We start from the raw sequence: 14,699 nt of genomic DNA, 5'->3' as shown, positions 1-14,699 counted from the left end.
TTTTGCTCTTTCCTTTATTTGTCGTTATTTTGCCGTCAAAATCTGAAACCGGCCGACTTGAAGTAGGTAATATTCCACTTAATATTAAGTTAGATCAAATTAATTTTAAATTTCGGTTCATAAAACGCCCAACAAACGAAACAGTTTCGTTTTGTAGCGAACTACTTTATTACCCAAGATGCACCGCAACTGGGATTCGGCTGGGCTGGCGCGAAATTTTGCGCACATTCGCGCGCAAAGCTGGTTCCGGATGTGGTGGCTTTTGTGACCGGTGTCACCCAGTTTCGGCGCCTTTTAAATGACCAACTTGCCACCGATGTCGAAGCCCAGACGGTCGACCATGTCGGACCAAGGCCCCAGCAGTCCCCCGATCGGAGACCAAGAGATGTTTCCCTGGAACTGGCACGAAAACGCCCGCACGATCGACATGAGTCCCGGCGGGCCGTCTCGATCGCCCGATCTTGATGGACCGAAAACGCCTCAAGGTGCTGGCGATGCGATGCGCAGGGGCAGACCCCGGCTGGACACGATCACGTCGCTCATCCTCGAAGGTTCTTCGTCGCCGAGCTCCATCAAGTGCGACATTTGCAACCGCGTTTTTCCCCGGGAGAAATCGCTGCAGGCGCATCTGCGAACGCACACAGGTATGGCGCGCCGGGTTGGCCTTTTAATTTGGCGCGTGTGCAATACCATTTTTTTTTTTTGTCTTTTTGGGCATGTTTGATCATGCCCGAAAATTAAGTCTGGGGCACTGACCTTGATTTATTGTTAAGCTTGGCTCGCGTTTAATCCTTCCGCACTTCAATTACCGTATGTTTGATGTCGGCGTCTTTTGCAGAGGAAAACTTCGTAGTGTGGTTCCCGCGCTGAAATGGCTAGGCCGCGTTCGTGCGTGTTATTAATTATAGTAATGTCGTCAATTACTTCTTGATTGATGTTTCGAGTGTTATGCGGCATCATGTTAGTAATATTACTCGCAGCGTGGTTTGCTATTTCCGACTTGCACGCTTCTTTTGTTTTTCTGGCGACGAAAAGGCCATGGCGCACGATGGACCGAAAAAAAGACTTCGAAGTCCGCCATCTTCGGTGTCGATTAAGATTTCACAAGTAATATGTGAAGACCTTGCTTTCATGACAGTTAATCGATATGATACGTTAATTTGCGTTTATGTTGATCAAATTAACAACGTAAGCAGTGCGGATATGCAGCGTTCTTTTTTAGGCCAATGCATGTGTTGCAAATTGTTTTTCTTGTCCTTCGATACTTGTAATGAGAATTGACCGCAGTTAATCTAAAACGCGTTAGTCTTATTAAAGAAATAAATAATAAGCTTTGTGGCGCGGACCCCGATTTGACCCAATCGTCCAATGCAGAGATGCGCTAATGAAGCGTGGGGGAAAGACATTGCACCACAGCAAACTTTTAAGCCATGCACGTTTTTGATACGATTCCCCGCTTTTGTCTTGGTCGTACTTGCCGACTGTGTGCACGTCCTGACGTTTGTTCGTTTTCTTTGCCTCTATTTGCAGGCGAAAAACCCTACATCTGCGACTACCCGGATTGCAGCAGGGCGTTTGCACAGAGCGGACAGCTCAAGACTCATCAACGGCTGCACACGGGCGAAAAACCTTTCATCTGCACCGAAAAAGGTGTGTAGACCATTGGCTGGCCGCATATTGGCTGTAGAATGTCGCATAGTCTGTTGTAGGTTCAAAATAGCAGGACAAACACTTCTCCCACAAAGCTCTCTGGTTGTACTAATTGAGGGGGGGGATTCCTCCTCTCCGGCATAGATTCTGCTGCAGGGGTAAGAATGGAAGCTTGGTGGGAGGAGGTTGTTTCACTATTCTTAATCTGCGACAGACTACAGCCGGCACGTGCAAAGGGTGTAGGACCTCAGTTGGCTAAGTCGGCTCTGTTCACAGGTCCCGCCGATCATTCACAACCAGAGAGCGACTTGCACACCTACTTTCATTGAGCTTTGACCAAACTTTGTGGGAAACCCTCCAAGAGACTGAGGCGGCGTAGAAAAAATGCCGAGCTCTCGAGCATGCATTTCTGTCTGGTGCCCTTTTTTCATTTTTCTGCATCTCGGAATGTAGAGTTAACCGGCTTGTCTGTCTTTAGTGTTTCGGGACCAAGGCTGTGTGGTGTACAAATCTTTGCTTGGCGATTCTGTGCTGTCCAATCGTCTCATCCTCGTCGTCTGCTTTCTCGTCCGACAGGGTGCCCCCATCGGTTCACGCACGCCAACAGGCACTGCCCGGAGCATCCGTACGCGTTGCTGCAGCGCGACAACAGTCCGACGTCCCAGCTGGAAGGGGCAGACTCCGAGAACAAGAGCGAAGCTGTCCTGCTCTGGCTTAAAAAGTGAGCATTTCCATTTAGTGTACGGTTGCAACGAGCAATTTAGATGGAAACAAACCCCTGCATAGTCCACACTGCATAGCTTTTAAACATGTGTGGATGCAATACCTACTGTTGGTGCAGAGTGCGAGATCTAGGAAAGAGTAGAAAGGTAGCGTTCCGTAACAAAAATGCGAGGGTCGCGTTTTAAGAGCTTCGGCACGTTCGTTTGTTAGCTGCACTCACAGCATCGTCCTCGATTACGCTTTCGTCCGTACAAGAAACAAACGCGGAGGACGTAGCACCAAAAGTTACGTTTCATTGGGACTGATGCCGTACTACTATCAGTTCCGATGCGTGGTTGCGATGCCGAAGCCCGAAGGATGCTCATTGCAATTGTTTTTACGTTTCAGTTACGAGCGAGAGAAGAGTGACAGGGGTAGTTCCAAGGTACGTCAACGCAAGCTCAAGCGCCAACTGGACGACCAGGCCGAAAAGGACGCTCCGCAGCTGCTGAACAAGAAGGCGGCCTGTGGGGACATCAAGGAGCGCATGCTCGGTGCACTGGCACTGATGGAACTCTCGTCAAACGCGCACAAGCAGTGCGGCGACGTCATTCAAATCGACGATGACAGTGCCGCCGAAATCGACGACTGTCCGCTAGACCTGAGCAAATCCTCTCGCTACTGTTCCTGATGCGATTGTTTTTCCACATCTCAAGTGTCACCATGCTAAGTCTTCCCTGTGCCCGTTCAGAGTTGTGATCGTCTCCTTCCGTTTGATTCCTCGCACCGTGTTGCCGAGCTTGTCCGTCAGTCAACGAGCGGAAGGACGGTTTGTTTGTTGTTGCGTGCTCCGATTGATGCTGTGGCATGTTGCGTTTGTTTGTTGTTTTTGACGAGTCAATTATGTCTGCCCGATGCGATTGTGGCCGTGCAGAGGGAAAGTCGAGTGCATAGAGGTTCCTCGGCAGTGCCAGTTTCCTTGTCTGTGTGCATGTTTTTATATGAGAGTATTTTAGTTCTTAGCATGTTTTAGTGTTTTATTTTATTTTATTTTTGTCCGAATTACGACAGTTTGCGTTGTCGTTCAACCTGCTGTCGCATCCGTCGGGACAGTGTTAGGCCCGCTTAAGACGGGGCAACTTTCCCAGCAATTTCGGTGTTGCTGGTGACATCCTAAATCCTAAATGAAGTTGCTGGTAGAAAATGCCCCGTCTTAGTTTTTGTGCCCGTGATCTCGGGAGCAGCAATAACCTCCCCCGTGTTCTTGTGTTCTGCCCTGTCGTCCGTCCCGTCCCCCCCCCCCCCCCCCCCCCCAGACAAATCAAAAGCGGTGTTGAAATGAGAGGTTCACAGTCTCCCGAGCGGGATAACTTTGGATGGGGGTCGATCTCCCGCGTGAGAAAGTGCGATATGTGTGCCGGGAGGGGCAGTGTTTTGTTTGAATGAAATGGATCTCATGACGTGCATGTGAAACTTGCGATTGATGTGCTGTCCCAATGTGTGAGGGCTCGTGATGCCGTGCCATCCGTCCATAGTCCCGACAATTGTACAGAGAAAACAGATTTTATTGTTCGAACATTATAAAAGTGTAAATACAAACAATGTGGAGTGTTTCCTTTTCTTGTTCCTCTGAAGAAAATACCCAAGACAACGTTGTAACCAATAGAAAAAAACAAAAAAAAAAGAACAGGCTTTTGAAACAAGTTGCGTACACTTTTTCCATGTAGGATGCTGCCGAACACTTTGGTGTTTCCTGAGGGTTAATCCAAACACAAATGCCTTCCAACTTGTATTCTTCAGGACAACAACAAAAGTGCTGGGGATTGGTCATGTGTGCATAGAGCAGTCCTACTTCCTAGTTTAACATCCACTTACGATCATCATAGGTGCAGTATGCATTGCTCTATTATTAACTCCCCTGGTTCTGATTGGTAGGGGGGGGGGGGGGATCATAATCCGCGAACCCTCCCCCCCCCCCCCCCCCCCCCTTTTTTTTTTAAAGTTTCTGTTTTTTGTGAAAGTCTGATGTCTAGAATTGAAATCAATTTTCCTGGAATGGTTTGTTCAAGTCGTACCACCCAAACAATATGGGTAAAGTGGTTACGTTTAAAAAACGCCATAGTTGCATTTTGAATGGTATCACAGCAGCTGCCAGAGCTGAAGATCGAGCAACTGATCAATCTAGATTCGAGACATTCTATCTAGCTACCCGGTGATAACAATGAGGCTAAACAAACGTTAAACTATACCATGGCTGGATGGTGCTAAGTAGACTGATGATGCATTTGTGTTTCTACTGGACAAAAGTGCACGATCTCGAGCTCTGCTACATGAGCATTCCTTGACAACGTCTTACACAGAGTACTTTTCTCGGCATCACTCTAGTTGCATGCGGAACTGATGCAGTGTGATTTGTTTGAATATATGGAGTTGGCTCTCCAAAACAGCCAAATCTATTAGCCCCAAAAGCTTAAAAACTGCAGCATGCACCAACAGGAAACAAATTCAAGATTTTCTACCGTAGAATACCGTGCACCTGCCCATTCCACATTAAGCACCCATTACCAAATTTGTAAGATCTCAGAAAATACGCACAATACATTTATATGTAAAATTGATGACCGGACAAGCGCTCATCCACCATTTTTCTGCGATTATCTCCAAAGTTCGAGTGGGCGCTTGCCCGGTATTTTACGGTAAGTCTACAGCATCGAGCAAGCTTACTTTCCGACCTGATAGGGAGCTTTGAACCATTGTAGCACGTGATCTGCCAAACAAATGCAAGATGAGGTAAAAAAAGTTAACGGGCTTTACTCTTTTCCAAACTGCTTTTGCAGGATTCCAAGACGACACAGCTTCGGTATGCAAATTCCTCTTGCCTCTCAAAGGGCAACTCCGCTCAATTTCGAAGATTTCGGGATAGTCTATGATTTCGCATTAAAAAACACTAGTAAAAGACACTATGGCATTTGCTTCGGGAAAAATGGAATATATACTGTTAAATCCAATTATAAACACAAGCAAAAACTTCGGCTTTGTCCATCAAAAAATTTTCCAGCCTAAGAAATTAGGCCAGAGCTGCTAAAATCACGGAACTCAACTTAGAAGGCACTGATGTCACTCCCCCACCTCAACTTAGAGGGAACAGACACCACCATGACACAGCACTTTGTCCACCTCCACCACCCTTGAGGTTTCCCATCCCCCTCCTTTTTTCCCACCTTATCTGCATAAAAATTCTGAGTAGATCCTGAATTTTTGTCACAAGAATTAAATGTTGCTATTTGAAAGAGTGTGATCGTCCGTGTATGTTTTCTCTGTTTTTATTCCTTCGTTTTTAAGTACTGAAGAGGACTGCATTGTTTTTCAAAAACAAAAAATGAAGCGGAGTTGCCCTTTACTCAGAGATGTGCACATTAAAAGTTTGAGGTCCCGCGCACGTCAATCGGTTGCACCGGGCAATCCGTTTTGTTGTGGAGTCGTTTGAGTAAGCCACATGAATCAGTCTCTTGACCCAGTAAGTTGCCACATCCCACAAAGATGCAATTAAGCAGTGAATGTGCACTCCCAAGGTTTCTCTATGGCCAATGCCATGGATAAAAAATGCCAGGTAAGAACCACTTAGCCCACTCCTTGCTTATGAACAAAATCATTAGAGGGTACAAACACCAATCGTCAAAGTTTTCCACCGCTGCCATTGTTATGCTAAAAGTAACTTCATTGTGCCACATATTTTTTTCGATAAAAATGTCCCATACCTTCCAACCCAAACCTTTTCCTGATCTCCGTCCACTTTGACCAGATAATTGCACACGCAAAAGTAATAGAAACGAGCAAAACGGAAGCCACCCAATTGCCAATGTACAAAGAATCACCACACACCAAGCAAAAGTCGCCGATTCACGTGGTGCCATAAATCAAAAACACAGCGAAACGAACTGCTTGAGATGCATCGAGCAGAAAACTCTACAACCTGTGCAAAAATATGGATCGACACGGCAGCGGGGTAGCTGTCGTGTCGATCCATATCGACACGACGGCTGTCAACTGGACCCTTTTGGTGTGCCTCAGACGTTGCTTTTGTCCCCCTTAAAGATTAGCCTGTCACTCAAAATTCATAAAAAAGTGCCTTTCCTCCCTCTCCTGCACTTGGCTTCGACAGCACGGCGCACAACCGGTGAAGTAGAGCACAGCTGCATGTCCTCCCCCCCACACGCAGATTGGCTCGCTTAGGCCGTAGCCTTCGCCGTCTGGTTCTTTTGCAGGGGGTCGCAATGACGTCATAACACTGAGCGCCGATTGGAGGATAGTGGGTAGACCTTAATGCTAGCTACCTCGAGGTCCACCCACTGTCCTTCCGATCGGAGCGAAGCAGAGTTCGGTGTTCCGACGTCACCGCAACATCTCGCTCTAGAACCAGACGAACTTGCACGGAGTGGAGCTCAACAACTGGTGCTAAAATGCAGACCGATGCGGCAGTGGGTCAACGGTTGACCGCAAGTCGCAGAACAGTCGTCCGGAGCAAGCCATCACCGGCCCACACCACTCCAGCTCCTCGTACGTGCCTCGTTCCGCCACTGCTCGATGAGTTCCCACCGCTGCGACGGCACGGTGCGGAAGTACTCCTGCTGCCTCGCGGAGTAGCGCTCGTCCACGTCGATGACGTCCCGGTAGAGTCCATTTTGCCACGAGAAGTTGAACAGCCTGAGGAGGTCTCGCCGCACGTCCTCGCGCTGGACCACATCCGCAGGCTGCCGTTGTTCCAGGTCAGGCACGAGGATGTCACTGAAGATGAAGACGCCGCGGAAGGCGAACCAGCCACCGTACTTCGGGTGAATGCAGACGCCCAGTAGTTTCTGCAGAAGATGTACGATGACGGCATTTGCAGGCTTAAAGACGCAACGTTCGCTGCAGGCAGGGCAGAACTACCTTTGGACATGCCCCATGCACGTATGCAGACAGTTTCTGTGTAACCAATAAAACAGGAAGAAACATGCCTTGGACACTGTCTGGAAACTCTCTTTTGTGCCATGTATTGGCAGTGCGACTGGAGCTTTGTGGTGCGGCAACCGACAGAAGAGACCAGGAAGCGGTAGGCTCGGCCAAACGCAAAGTTGGAGCCCAAGTCCACGAAGCGCGGCGACCGGACTCTTGCGACAGTTAGGCCGCACTCTCGTCGTAAGAGTCCAATCCACAAACTTCGGCTCCAACTTAGTGTTTGACAAGTTTAGTGCCCCAGAGGGAAGGAAGCAAGTAGGCAGCAATCTAGCGTTTCTTATATCAGGCTCGCCACAGATCAACAGGCTTAAGGTCACGGACGTGACGAGAAAAACCGGGCACATCTTTCGGACGCCCGGCCCCTAACACATACTTGTTGCCTTCTGCAGTGCTCTGATCGCGCGTGCGCGTCAGAGTCGCACGAAACAACAAAGTGCAATCGAAGGTAGAGAGCTCTAGCTGGATGCAAGACAACTGAAGGATCTCCCTTCTATTTTCATCCAGCCAGTCACTACTATGTGGAGCAAAAGTTTGTCTGCTTCTTGCGGTGGGGTTGCGGCGACATTAGAACACCGAGCTCCGATTGGCTCTGATTGAAGGATGGTGGGCAGACCTCGAGGCAGCCAGCATCGAGGACTACATCGAGGACTCACCATCTTTCCAGTCGGAGCCAATCAGAGCACAACGTTCTGACGTCACCGGAACCCCTGCGCAAGATGCAGACGAACTTGTGTTCCGCACAGTGTGTGCCTCCTAGTGCTCATTCCACACAGGATCAATTCCTAGCACTAAGGTCAATCCGCACAGAAACGCTGGTTTACTTCGAGGGGCTTACGTCGAGATACAGCTGCGTCTTAGCACAGCAACTAAGCAGCAAGACGCTCGGGTGAGATGGTAACTTGCAGTCGCATCTCGACGTCAGTCGAATGCTACCGTGATTAATGGACTTCTACTGTGAAAGGCAGGTCAGTGAAATCACTCGTGAGCGCCTTTGTTGTAATCAGAAGACAGAAGTCTGGGTAAAGAATTTCAGCTTTAAGAGCTTCAAAACTAAGACACACCTGACACTTCCCACTTTTCTCTGCTTTCTCCTCTCTTACCTTCACCTTGCTCCCCCGCTCTCACATCTCTTCTCTCTCAGCTTTGCAGTTTGGGAGAGGCAACAGAGGCACAACATGTAATGAGCATCGCACATCCAGACGGGCACACAAGGTACAATCCAAACTTCCGAGACAGGTAGGTGCATACAGCTATTACCGCTTATCATAGACACCTAGATTAAAGTTCCTGGTGCATGAACACCCAACCTGCAAATCTCAGATACTGACGCTTTTCCACACAGCCTGTTCGACCATATTTCGAGGGTGTCAGAACATGGAGATCAAATTGGCTCCATTGTAAGGCCTTGCAAGCTCACCTTATTGGGTGGGCTTTCTGTGATCTCCATGTCGTTGCAGCCGTAGTAGTGGACTGCCCCCGACACGTGTCCGGCAGTTTGCATAATAACTTTAGGCCGTCTGTTTGGGTGAAGTTCAAAGTCCTGCAGCAGCTCGACTGACTCACCTGGGAATGCCTTAAAAAAAAGAATACAGATATGGCCCCTTATGCTAGTCCCGTCAACAAGCTCAGACGCAACAAAGCGCAAACGTGCTGTAGTAGTTCCTGCACAACAAGCACCACTTTCCACTGAATTTGGGGCCAATTTTGCTGCTCTTAAGAAGGCACTGAAGTGCTTTTTGAGAGCCTTGTTTTATTGTCATAATTCAATCTACAAGCTCTAAGCATCCTAAAAAGCCCGACGTTACATTCACGCACGGCCGATTTGCATATTAAAAAAAGTGAGCAAATTTTCCGACACTTACTGTTGGTGCAGAAGGACAGGTGGCGCTATTGAACCTTGCTGAATATGGTCGAACGACAGGCGGGGCTTGTCAGCCACTTGCGAGCGATGGGTTCTCGCGTGGACGAGCGAGACTGGTTGGCAGCTCATACATGCAGAAACCCATCGCTCGCAAGTGGCTGATCTGTCATTCGACCATATTCAGCAAGGTTTGGCGGCACCATCCACTGTCATAGCCAGAAATTCTTTTCAAGGGGGGGGGGGGTAGGGGGGGGGAGGGGATTTCCATGATCAGGGTGGGGGCATAGCACTGCTCTGCTCCATTTTCGTGAGTAGTAATCATTGTACTGCACAATTCACAAGTACGGACACAGTCGTCCCCAACCCCGTGGTTAGCTGGAACAGTTCGGTAGTCACTTAATATTGGTCTTCCTTTACTAAGAAAAAATTAAAAAAAGAAGGAAAGTGACGAGTTTGGGGGGGTTTTGACACCCAAACCAACCCCCTGCCTATGCCACTGGCACCATCTGTCATTCTGCGCCAACATTAAAGGGGCCCTGCAATCATATTTAAGCGTCTGCCTTTTTTGCGGTTTCCACGTCTCTTGGGGTTCGGGCGAGCCAGCGGGCACGGAGAGAGTAACTAAATATAAGTGCGTCATATTTTAACCGGACGACGCGGAAACCTCCTCCACCGACGAGGGCGACCCGCGGTACCGAAAGCGCGCAAAATGTGACGTCTTTGGTCCTGGGCTTACTACTGGTCAGAGCCGCTAAAGGCTTCTTTCTGGTCGAAATACAAAATATAAGTGGCGCGAACCGTTTCGGTTATTTATAAAAGTAGTTTTTGTTCAGTATTTTAGATAAAAAAAATAATGAATGCAGTTCACAAAGTACGGAAACAAGAAATGACCTGGAGAAATACCCGCCACCAAGCGGTGGATAAGGCGGCGCATACTAGAAAGGAGTAGTGGGATCAGGCGCCAACACGGAAAAGTCCCAAATGTACGCGGCGGCGCTGCGGTCGTATGGGCAGGAGGATCCGACCGGCTCCGAGCGTTCCGAAGGCCTTCGGCGAGAAGCTTTGTCTTGTGGTTTGGTCGTTTCGCGGTATGGCAGCGCAAAGTAGCTCCCATTCTGAACTGATCTTTACCCCGTGTTTGCTGTCGTTTGTGGCCGGTGAAGTGTCATGCCGAATTAGTATTTAATCGCGCAGCAAATGCAATGAGAGCTGCTCTGGCTGCCAGCTGCATACAGCCTATCCAGAACACGCTTTAATGGCGCCCTCTCGTGCCGTCGACACGGAGTGCGGCAGCCGTGAGCGCTCGATGAGCCCACTACTTCTCCTCTAGTTCACGGCCACTCTCAAGCAACCAAGGACGTCATGAGGGAGGTTATTTTTTGCTTGTTTTTGTAATTTTAATTTGCCCATAACTTTTAAAATAATGGAAATTTCGAGAAAAGAAAAGTTTCACAAAGTTACTACGTTCAGGTTCGGTGCAAATTAAAAATTAGTAAAAAATTAATTGCAGGGCCGCTTTAAGTGTTGGGAACTTTGCTGACTTTTTTTAATATGCAAATCGGCTGCGCATGAGTGTAATGTTTTAGGTTTTTTAGGATGCTTACAGCTCATAGACCAGCCATTTATCAAGTGCATTTATAGATGTTGCAGTACATCTTGTAGCAACTTTTATGAAGAATGTTTCACGACCCTTAGCTGTAATGGTGACCTTGACACAAACCGCCGGCCAATGAGTCATTGATTAGTGGACTCAAATCCTGACTAATGCCAAGTAGGCGAGACACAATTGAGATTTTAATTGCAAGTAGGTCGTATCAGCCTGAAATTCTTTGTGGGGTCATGCAAAATGTCCATTTTTAAAATGCCGTGTAAACCCCCAATTACACTTCACGAATGTTCGTTCTGAAAATTACTGCTAACAGAAAGTTTTGTATAACAGCAACTAAAGATGCTGCAAATGTGTGATGGACGAGCACAAGTGCTTGTGTGTCGTGTGCGTCTTCTTTTGATCCGTTTTTATTTTTTTACCAATGCATCAATGTTAACTAACACCGGTTCAACGCCATCCAAACTTCTCATTTACAGGAACACCGATTTGACAAATTATGAATGATCTAAACTACCAAGTCAAAAGATTAGACAAACTTTGAATTTTTCATAGGAACTAAAAAGTTCAAGTATTCTCCTTTTAATTAATGATTTGTGGGCTTCCGGCAGCATTGTGAGTAATTTATATGAACGCTCACCTACAAAGTTTGAACTTCGCAAACTCGGCCAATTAAAAGCTTATAACATTCAAGCTCAAACGTTTGAAAAGCTTGCAGAAATCAAACCTCTGAGCAGATCACAACCTTCGAACCATTGTGGCCTACTGTGCAAAGCACGCAGAGGAGTATTCATAACTTTCACGACCTATAGGGGGCACACTGGTGCCTATCGAAATGACTATCATCTGGATGATCGTCGTAGAACAGCAGTGCGAGGCTGGGTCTGCGACGCGAAAGTTATTTGAGTTTTGCTATATACGAACAGTATTAAAACCTTACTTAATTTTTTCTCGTCAGGAACATGCAGGCAAGCACCTTTATTGCGAAGCCGATCATCCAGAAGCTAGGGAGCGCGATTCTCACACCGCGGTAACACCGTACGTGAAAGTTGCGAGTTACAAGCACGCCACCTCAGGGCCAAGTACACGGCAGGGCTGGATATTACGCGTCAGCTATGCGGCCAGCACACAAAGAAACAACCTTCCACGTCATGATGGAATGCTGTGAGGCTGTGAGCCGAGGCCCCTCGTGCCATCTGATGCGAATGGCCATTTTGTTACTTTGGCACTTGGGAATTGAATCCGGCGTGACAGGAATAGATGAGAATGCGCCAGTGTGACAGGAACAGACAATGATGTGTAGCGGTAATGCGCCAACTGTGCCGAGGAGAGATGAACACTGCGATACTGCCTGTGTGTGCAAGGCAGTAAATATCACAAAAAGCAGACTAAAGGCCTGGTGGGGAGAAACTATAAAAAAATAAGGTGATTTTAACGATCAAAAAAACTGCTCCGACTTTACTCAACAAGATTAACAATTTAATCAAACGTTTCGTCTCCCATGCAGGAAACATCGTCAGTGAAACCTACAAGCAGGAATGAGAGAAAAAACTTCAACAGTCCTATTTAAGCAAGTCCGCGTACACATCGTAAACTATGTGACCTCATTTCTAAACCTAAAGACTACACCCCCCCAGAGTCCCAGTGTGGTGTTGTGTATAAAGTGAATTGTCTAGACTGTGACGCATCCTACATTGGGGAGACAGGCTGGAAGCGCTGCACTCGCTTAAACAAACACAAAAGGGACGTGGCGAAGGCCACGCATGCGACAAGAGCGAAGACGGAACTCGTAGACCATTGTTGGAATACGGGTCACTGTTTCGACTTTGAGAATGCGTCCACTCTGGCGCGCGAACAAAGGTGGGGTCCACGCAGGTTCGTGGAATCATGGTTCATCCGAAGTGACTCATCAGCTTGCAACTCGAACTGCGGCCCCCTCCCCGATGTGTACGCGGACTTGCTTAAATAGGACTGTTGAAGTTTTTTCTCTCATTCCTGCTTGTAGGTTTCACTGACGATGTTTCCTGCATGGGAGACGAAACGTTTGATTAAATTGTTAATCTTGTTGAGTAAAGTCGGAGCAGTTTTTTTGATCATTATGATTCCCGGCTTTTGGAATATTTTTGCGTGATTTTAACATTTAAAAATTTTTGTTTTCTTTTTTTAGGTTAGATCTAGTTCTTTAGACTGTGATCACACAATATAGAGGGCTGAGCTGCCATAATCTAATCACATCAAATACAATCTTAAAAATTGTTGAATTCTTTCACACTCCTATTTGACACTCGAAACATTGCATCTAATGTTGGTAGGGCAGCAAGGGAGTGGCTTGCCTAGGTGTGTTTGTATGAGCAAACGAAGGTCTTCTACTGATGTTGAACTGAGTAATGACCTTCTAAATGGCACCCAATTCCACACAGTAAACATGCATTTCTGATACCATTATTACATACAGATAAACAAATAAAACATGACTATGGAAGATGTGACAAACGTCAGCAACAAAACAAGTTGAGAAGCTGTTCATTCCAGCAGAACCTAGCTGATCGGCTAAGGCGAGTCTGGATTAATAATTATTACAAACACCTGCGTAAAATATCCTTTTGTTGTTTCCCACGGAATGTTATAGACCCCCTAGTATGCTTATCATGCTCAGTTCAAGCCTCAGCCAAGTTAGAGAAAACCCTGTTGGCAGGCGCGTAGCCAAGGGGGTTGTTCAGGTGTCAGAACACCCTCCAAAATTTTACTTTATCTTTTATATATATATATATATATATATATATATATATATATATATATATATATATATATATATATATATATATATATATATATATATATATATACATATATATATATATATTTTTTTTTTTTTGTGTGTGTGTGTGTGATTGCATTAGCACCTTGAAACACTTCACGAAAATATTTTCTGGCTACGCCACTGCCTGTTGGGCTTCGAACTGCAGCAAAGCAGATGGACGGACTTCCTGCCAACTATAACAAAAAGAGGAAAGAGACAAACAAAAACGCAAAAACGGCGCGCCTGTGATGGCTGTTGATAAAAGGCTGGTAGGTACGTTGTCCGCAAGATATGCGTCTTTGCTGATAAACAGTACCCTACCTGGATGGCTCTAGCGAAACACGCCGTCATGCATTGATCGAACGGATCTTTCAATGTCAGGTTTCGGTCGTTCAAAACAAAAGGTAGGAAGGCTTTCTCGAACGTTGACGGTGTGCTGAGAGAGACGAAGCAAAGCGTGTCCGGATGGCGCTGAAACTTGAAAGCTCCGGGTACCCGGTCGTTGTACCACTGAATCTGAAATAAACCAAGCGATTAGAGCGCGGTTATTCAACCATTGCTCTAGACCGCTCAAGGCCACGCATCCATCGGCTAGAGGAAAACACACACAAGCGCATCGGTCTAACTCAGTCATTTGTCGCGCGTGCATGACTATTATATCATTTGAAAAGGAACACACAGTTCCGTATGTTTTACTGCGATTTTGATTTCGAGCAGGGGTGTCCAATTTCGAATAACGGGCCACTGCGCAGGGATATTTGGCAATCGTATGTGACGCGTGCGCGACTGGCTCACCTTAAATGGATGGGATTCGATGCCTAGTGGGGTTAGAATTTCATCCAGTAGTGTTGATATCCGGTCAATTTCCATAACAGAAGGAGCGGATTAAAATGTTACGGAATGTATGAGACCCGCCGATGTTTCGGCGCCAACGTTGCACGCACGTGTATTAAAAATCTGTCGTACGGTGTATCGTTCGTTGACTCTCCATCAGATGGCTGCACAAGCAAAAATAGCTCGTTTCTAAAGGCTACCTCCGTCGACTTTTAGCAAACAGGTGTCTCGAGGTGCCTCCGCATTAA

At 46.9% G+C, this 14,699-nt stretch overlaps 2 protein-coding genes across 2 annotated transcripts; one reads left to right on the top strand and one right to left on the bottom strand.

The window, feature by feature from the left end:
* Positions 1-205: 205 nt before the first annotated feature.
* LOC8024158 (zinc finger protein 367) lies at positions 206-4,040 on the top strand. The gene is made up of 4 exons (XM_002404521.5): positions 206-644; positions 1,531-1,650; positions 2,227-2,371; positions 2,761-4,040. The coding sequence occupies exons 1-4, from the start codon at positions 299-301 to the stop codon at positions 3,041-3,043; spliced, it is 894 nt and encodes a 297-aa protein (XP_002404565.3). The 5' UTR covers positions 206-298; the 3' UTR covers positions 3,044-4,040.
* Positions 3,897-14,618, bottom strand: LOC8024159 (cyanocobalamin reductase / alkylcobalamin dealkylase). Its single transcript, XM_002404522.5, has 4 exons — positions 14,413-14,618; positions 13,939-14,133; positions 8,768-8,923; positions 3,897-7,208 (listed from the first exon to the last, which is right to left on the bottom strand). Exons 1-4 carry the CDS (start codon positions 14,485-14,487, stop codon positions 6,882-6,884), a joined length of 753 nt encoding a protein of 250 aa, XP_002404566.3. The 5' UTR covers positions 14,488-14,618; the 3' UTR covers positions 3,897-6,881.
* Between the last annotated feature and the right edge of the window lie 81 nt (positions 14,619-14,699).

Source organism: Ixodes scapularis, unplaced genomic scaffold, assembly GCF_016920785.2.
Source record: "Ixodes scapularis isolate PalLabHiFi unplaced genomic scaffold, ASM1692078v2 PGA_scaffold12__126_contigs__length_90152505, whole genome shotgun sequence".
NCBI lineage: Eukaryota > Metazoa > Arthropoda > Arachnida > Ixodida > Ixodidae > Ixodes > Ixodes scapularis.
This window is presented reverse-complemented; position numbering and strand designations above follow the sequence as displayed.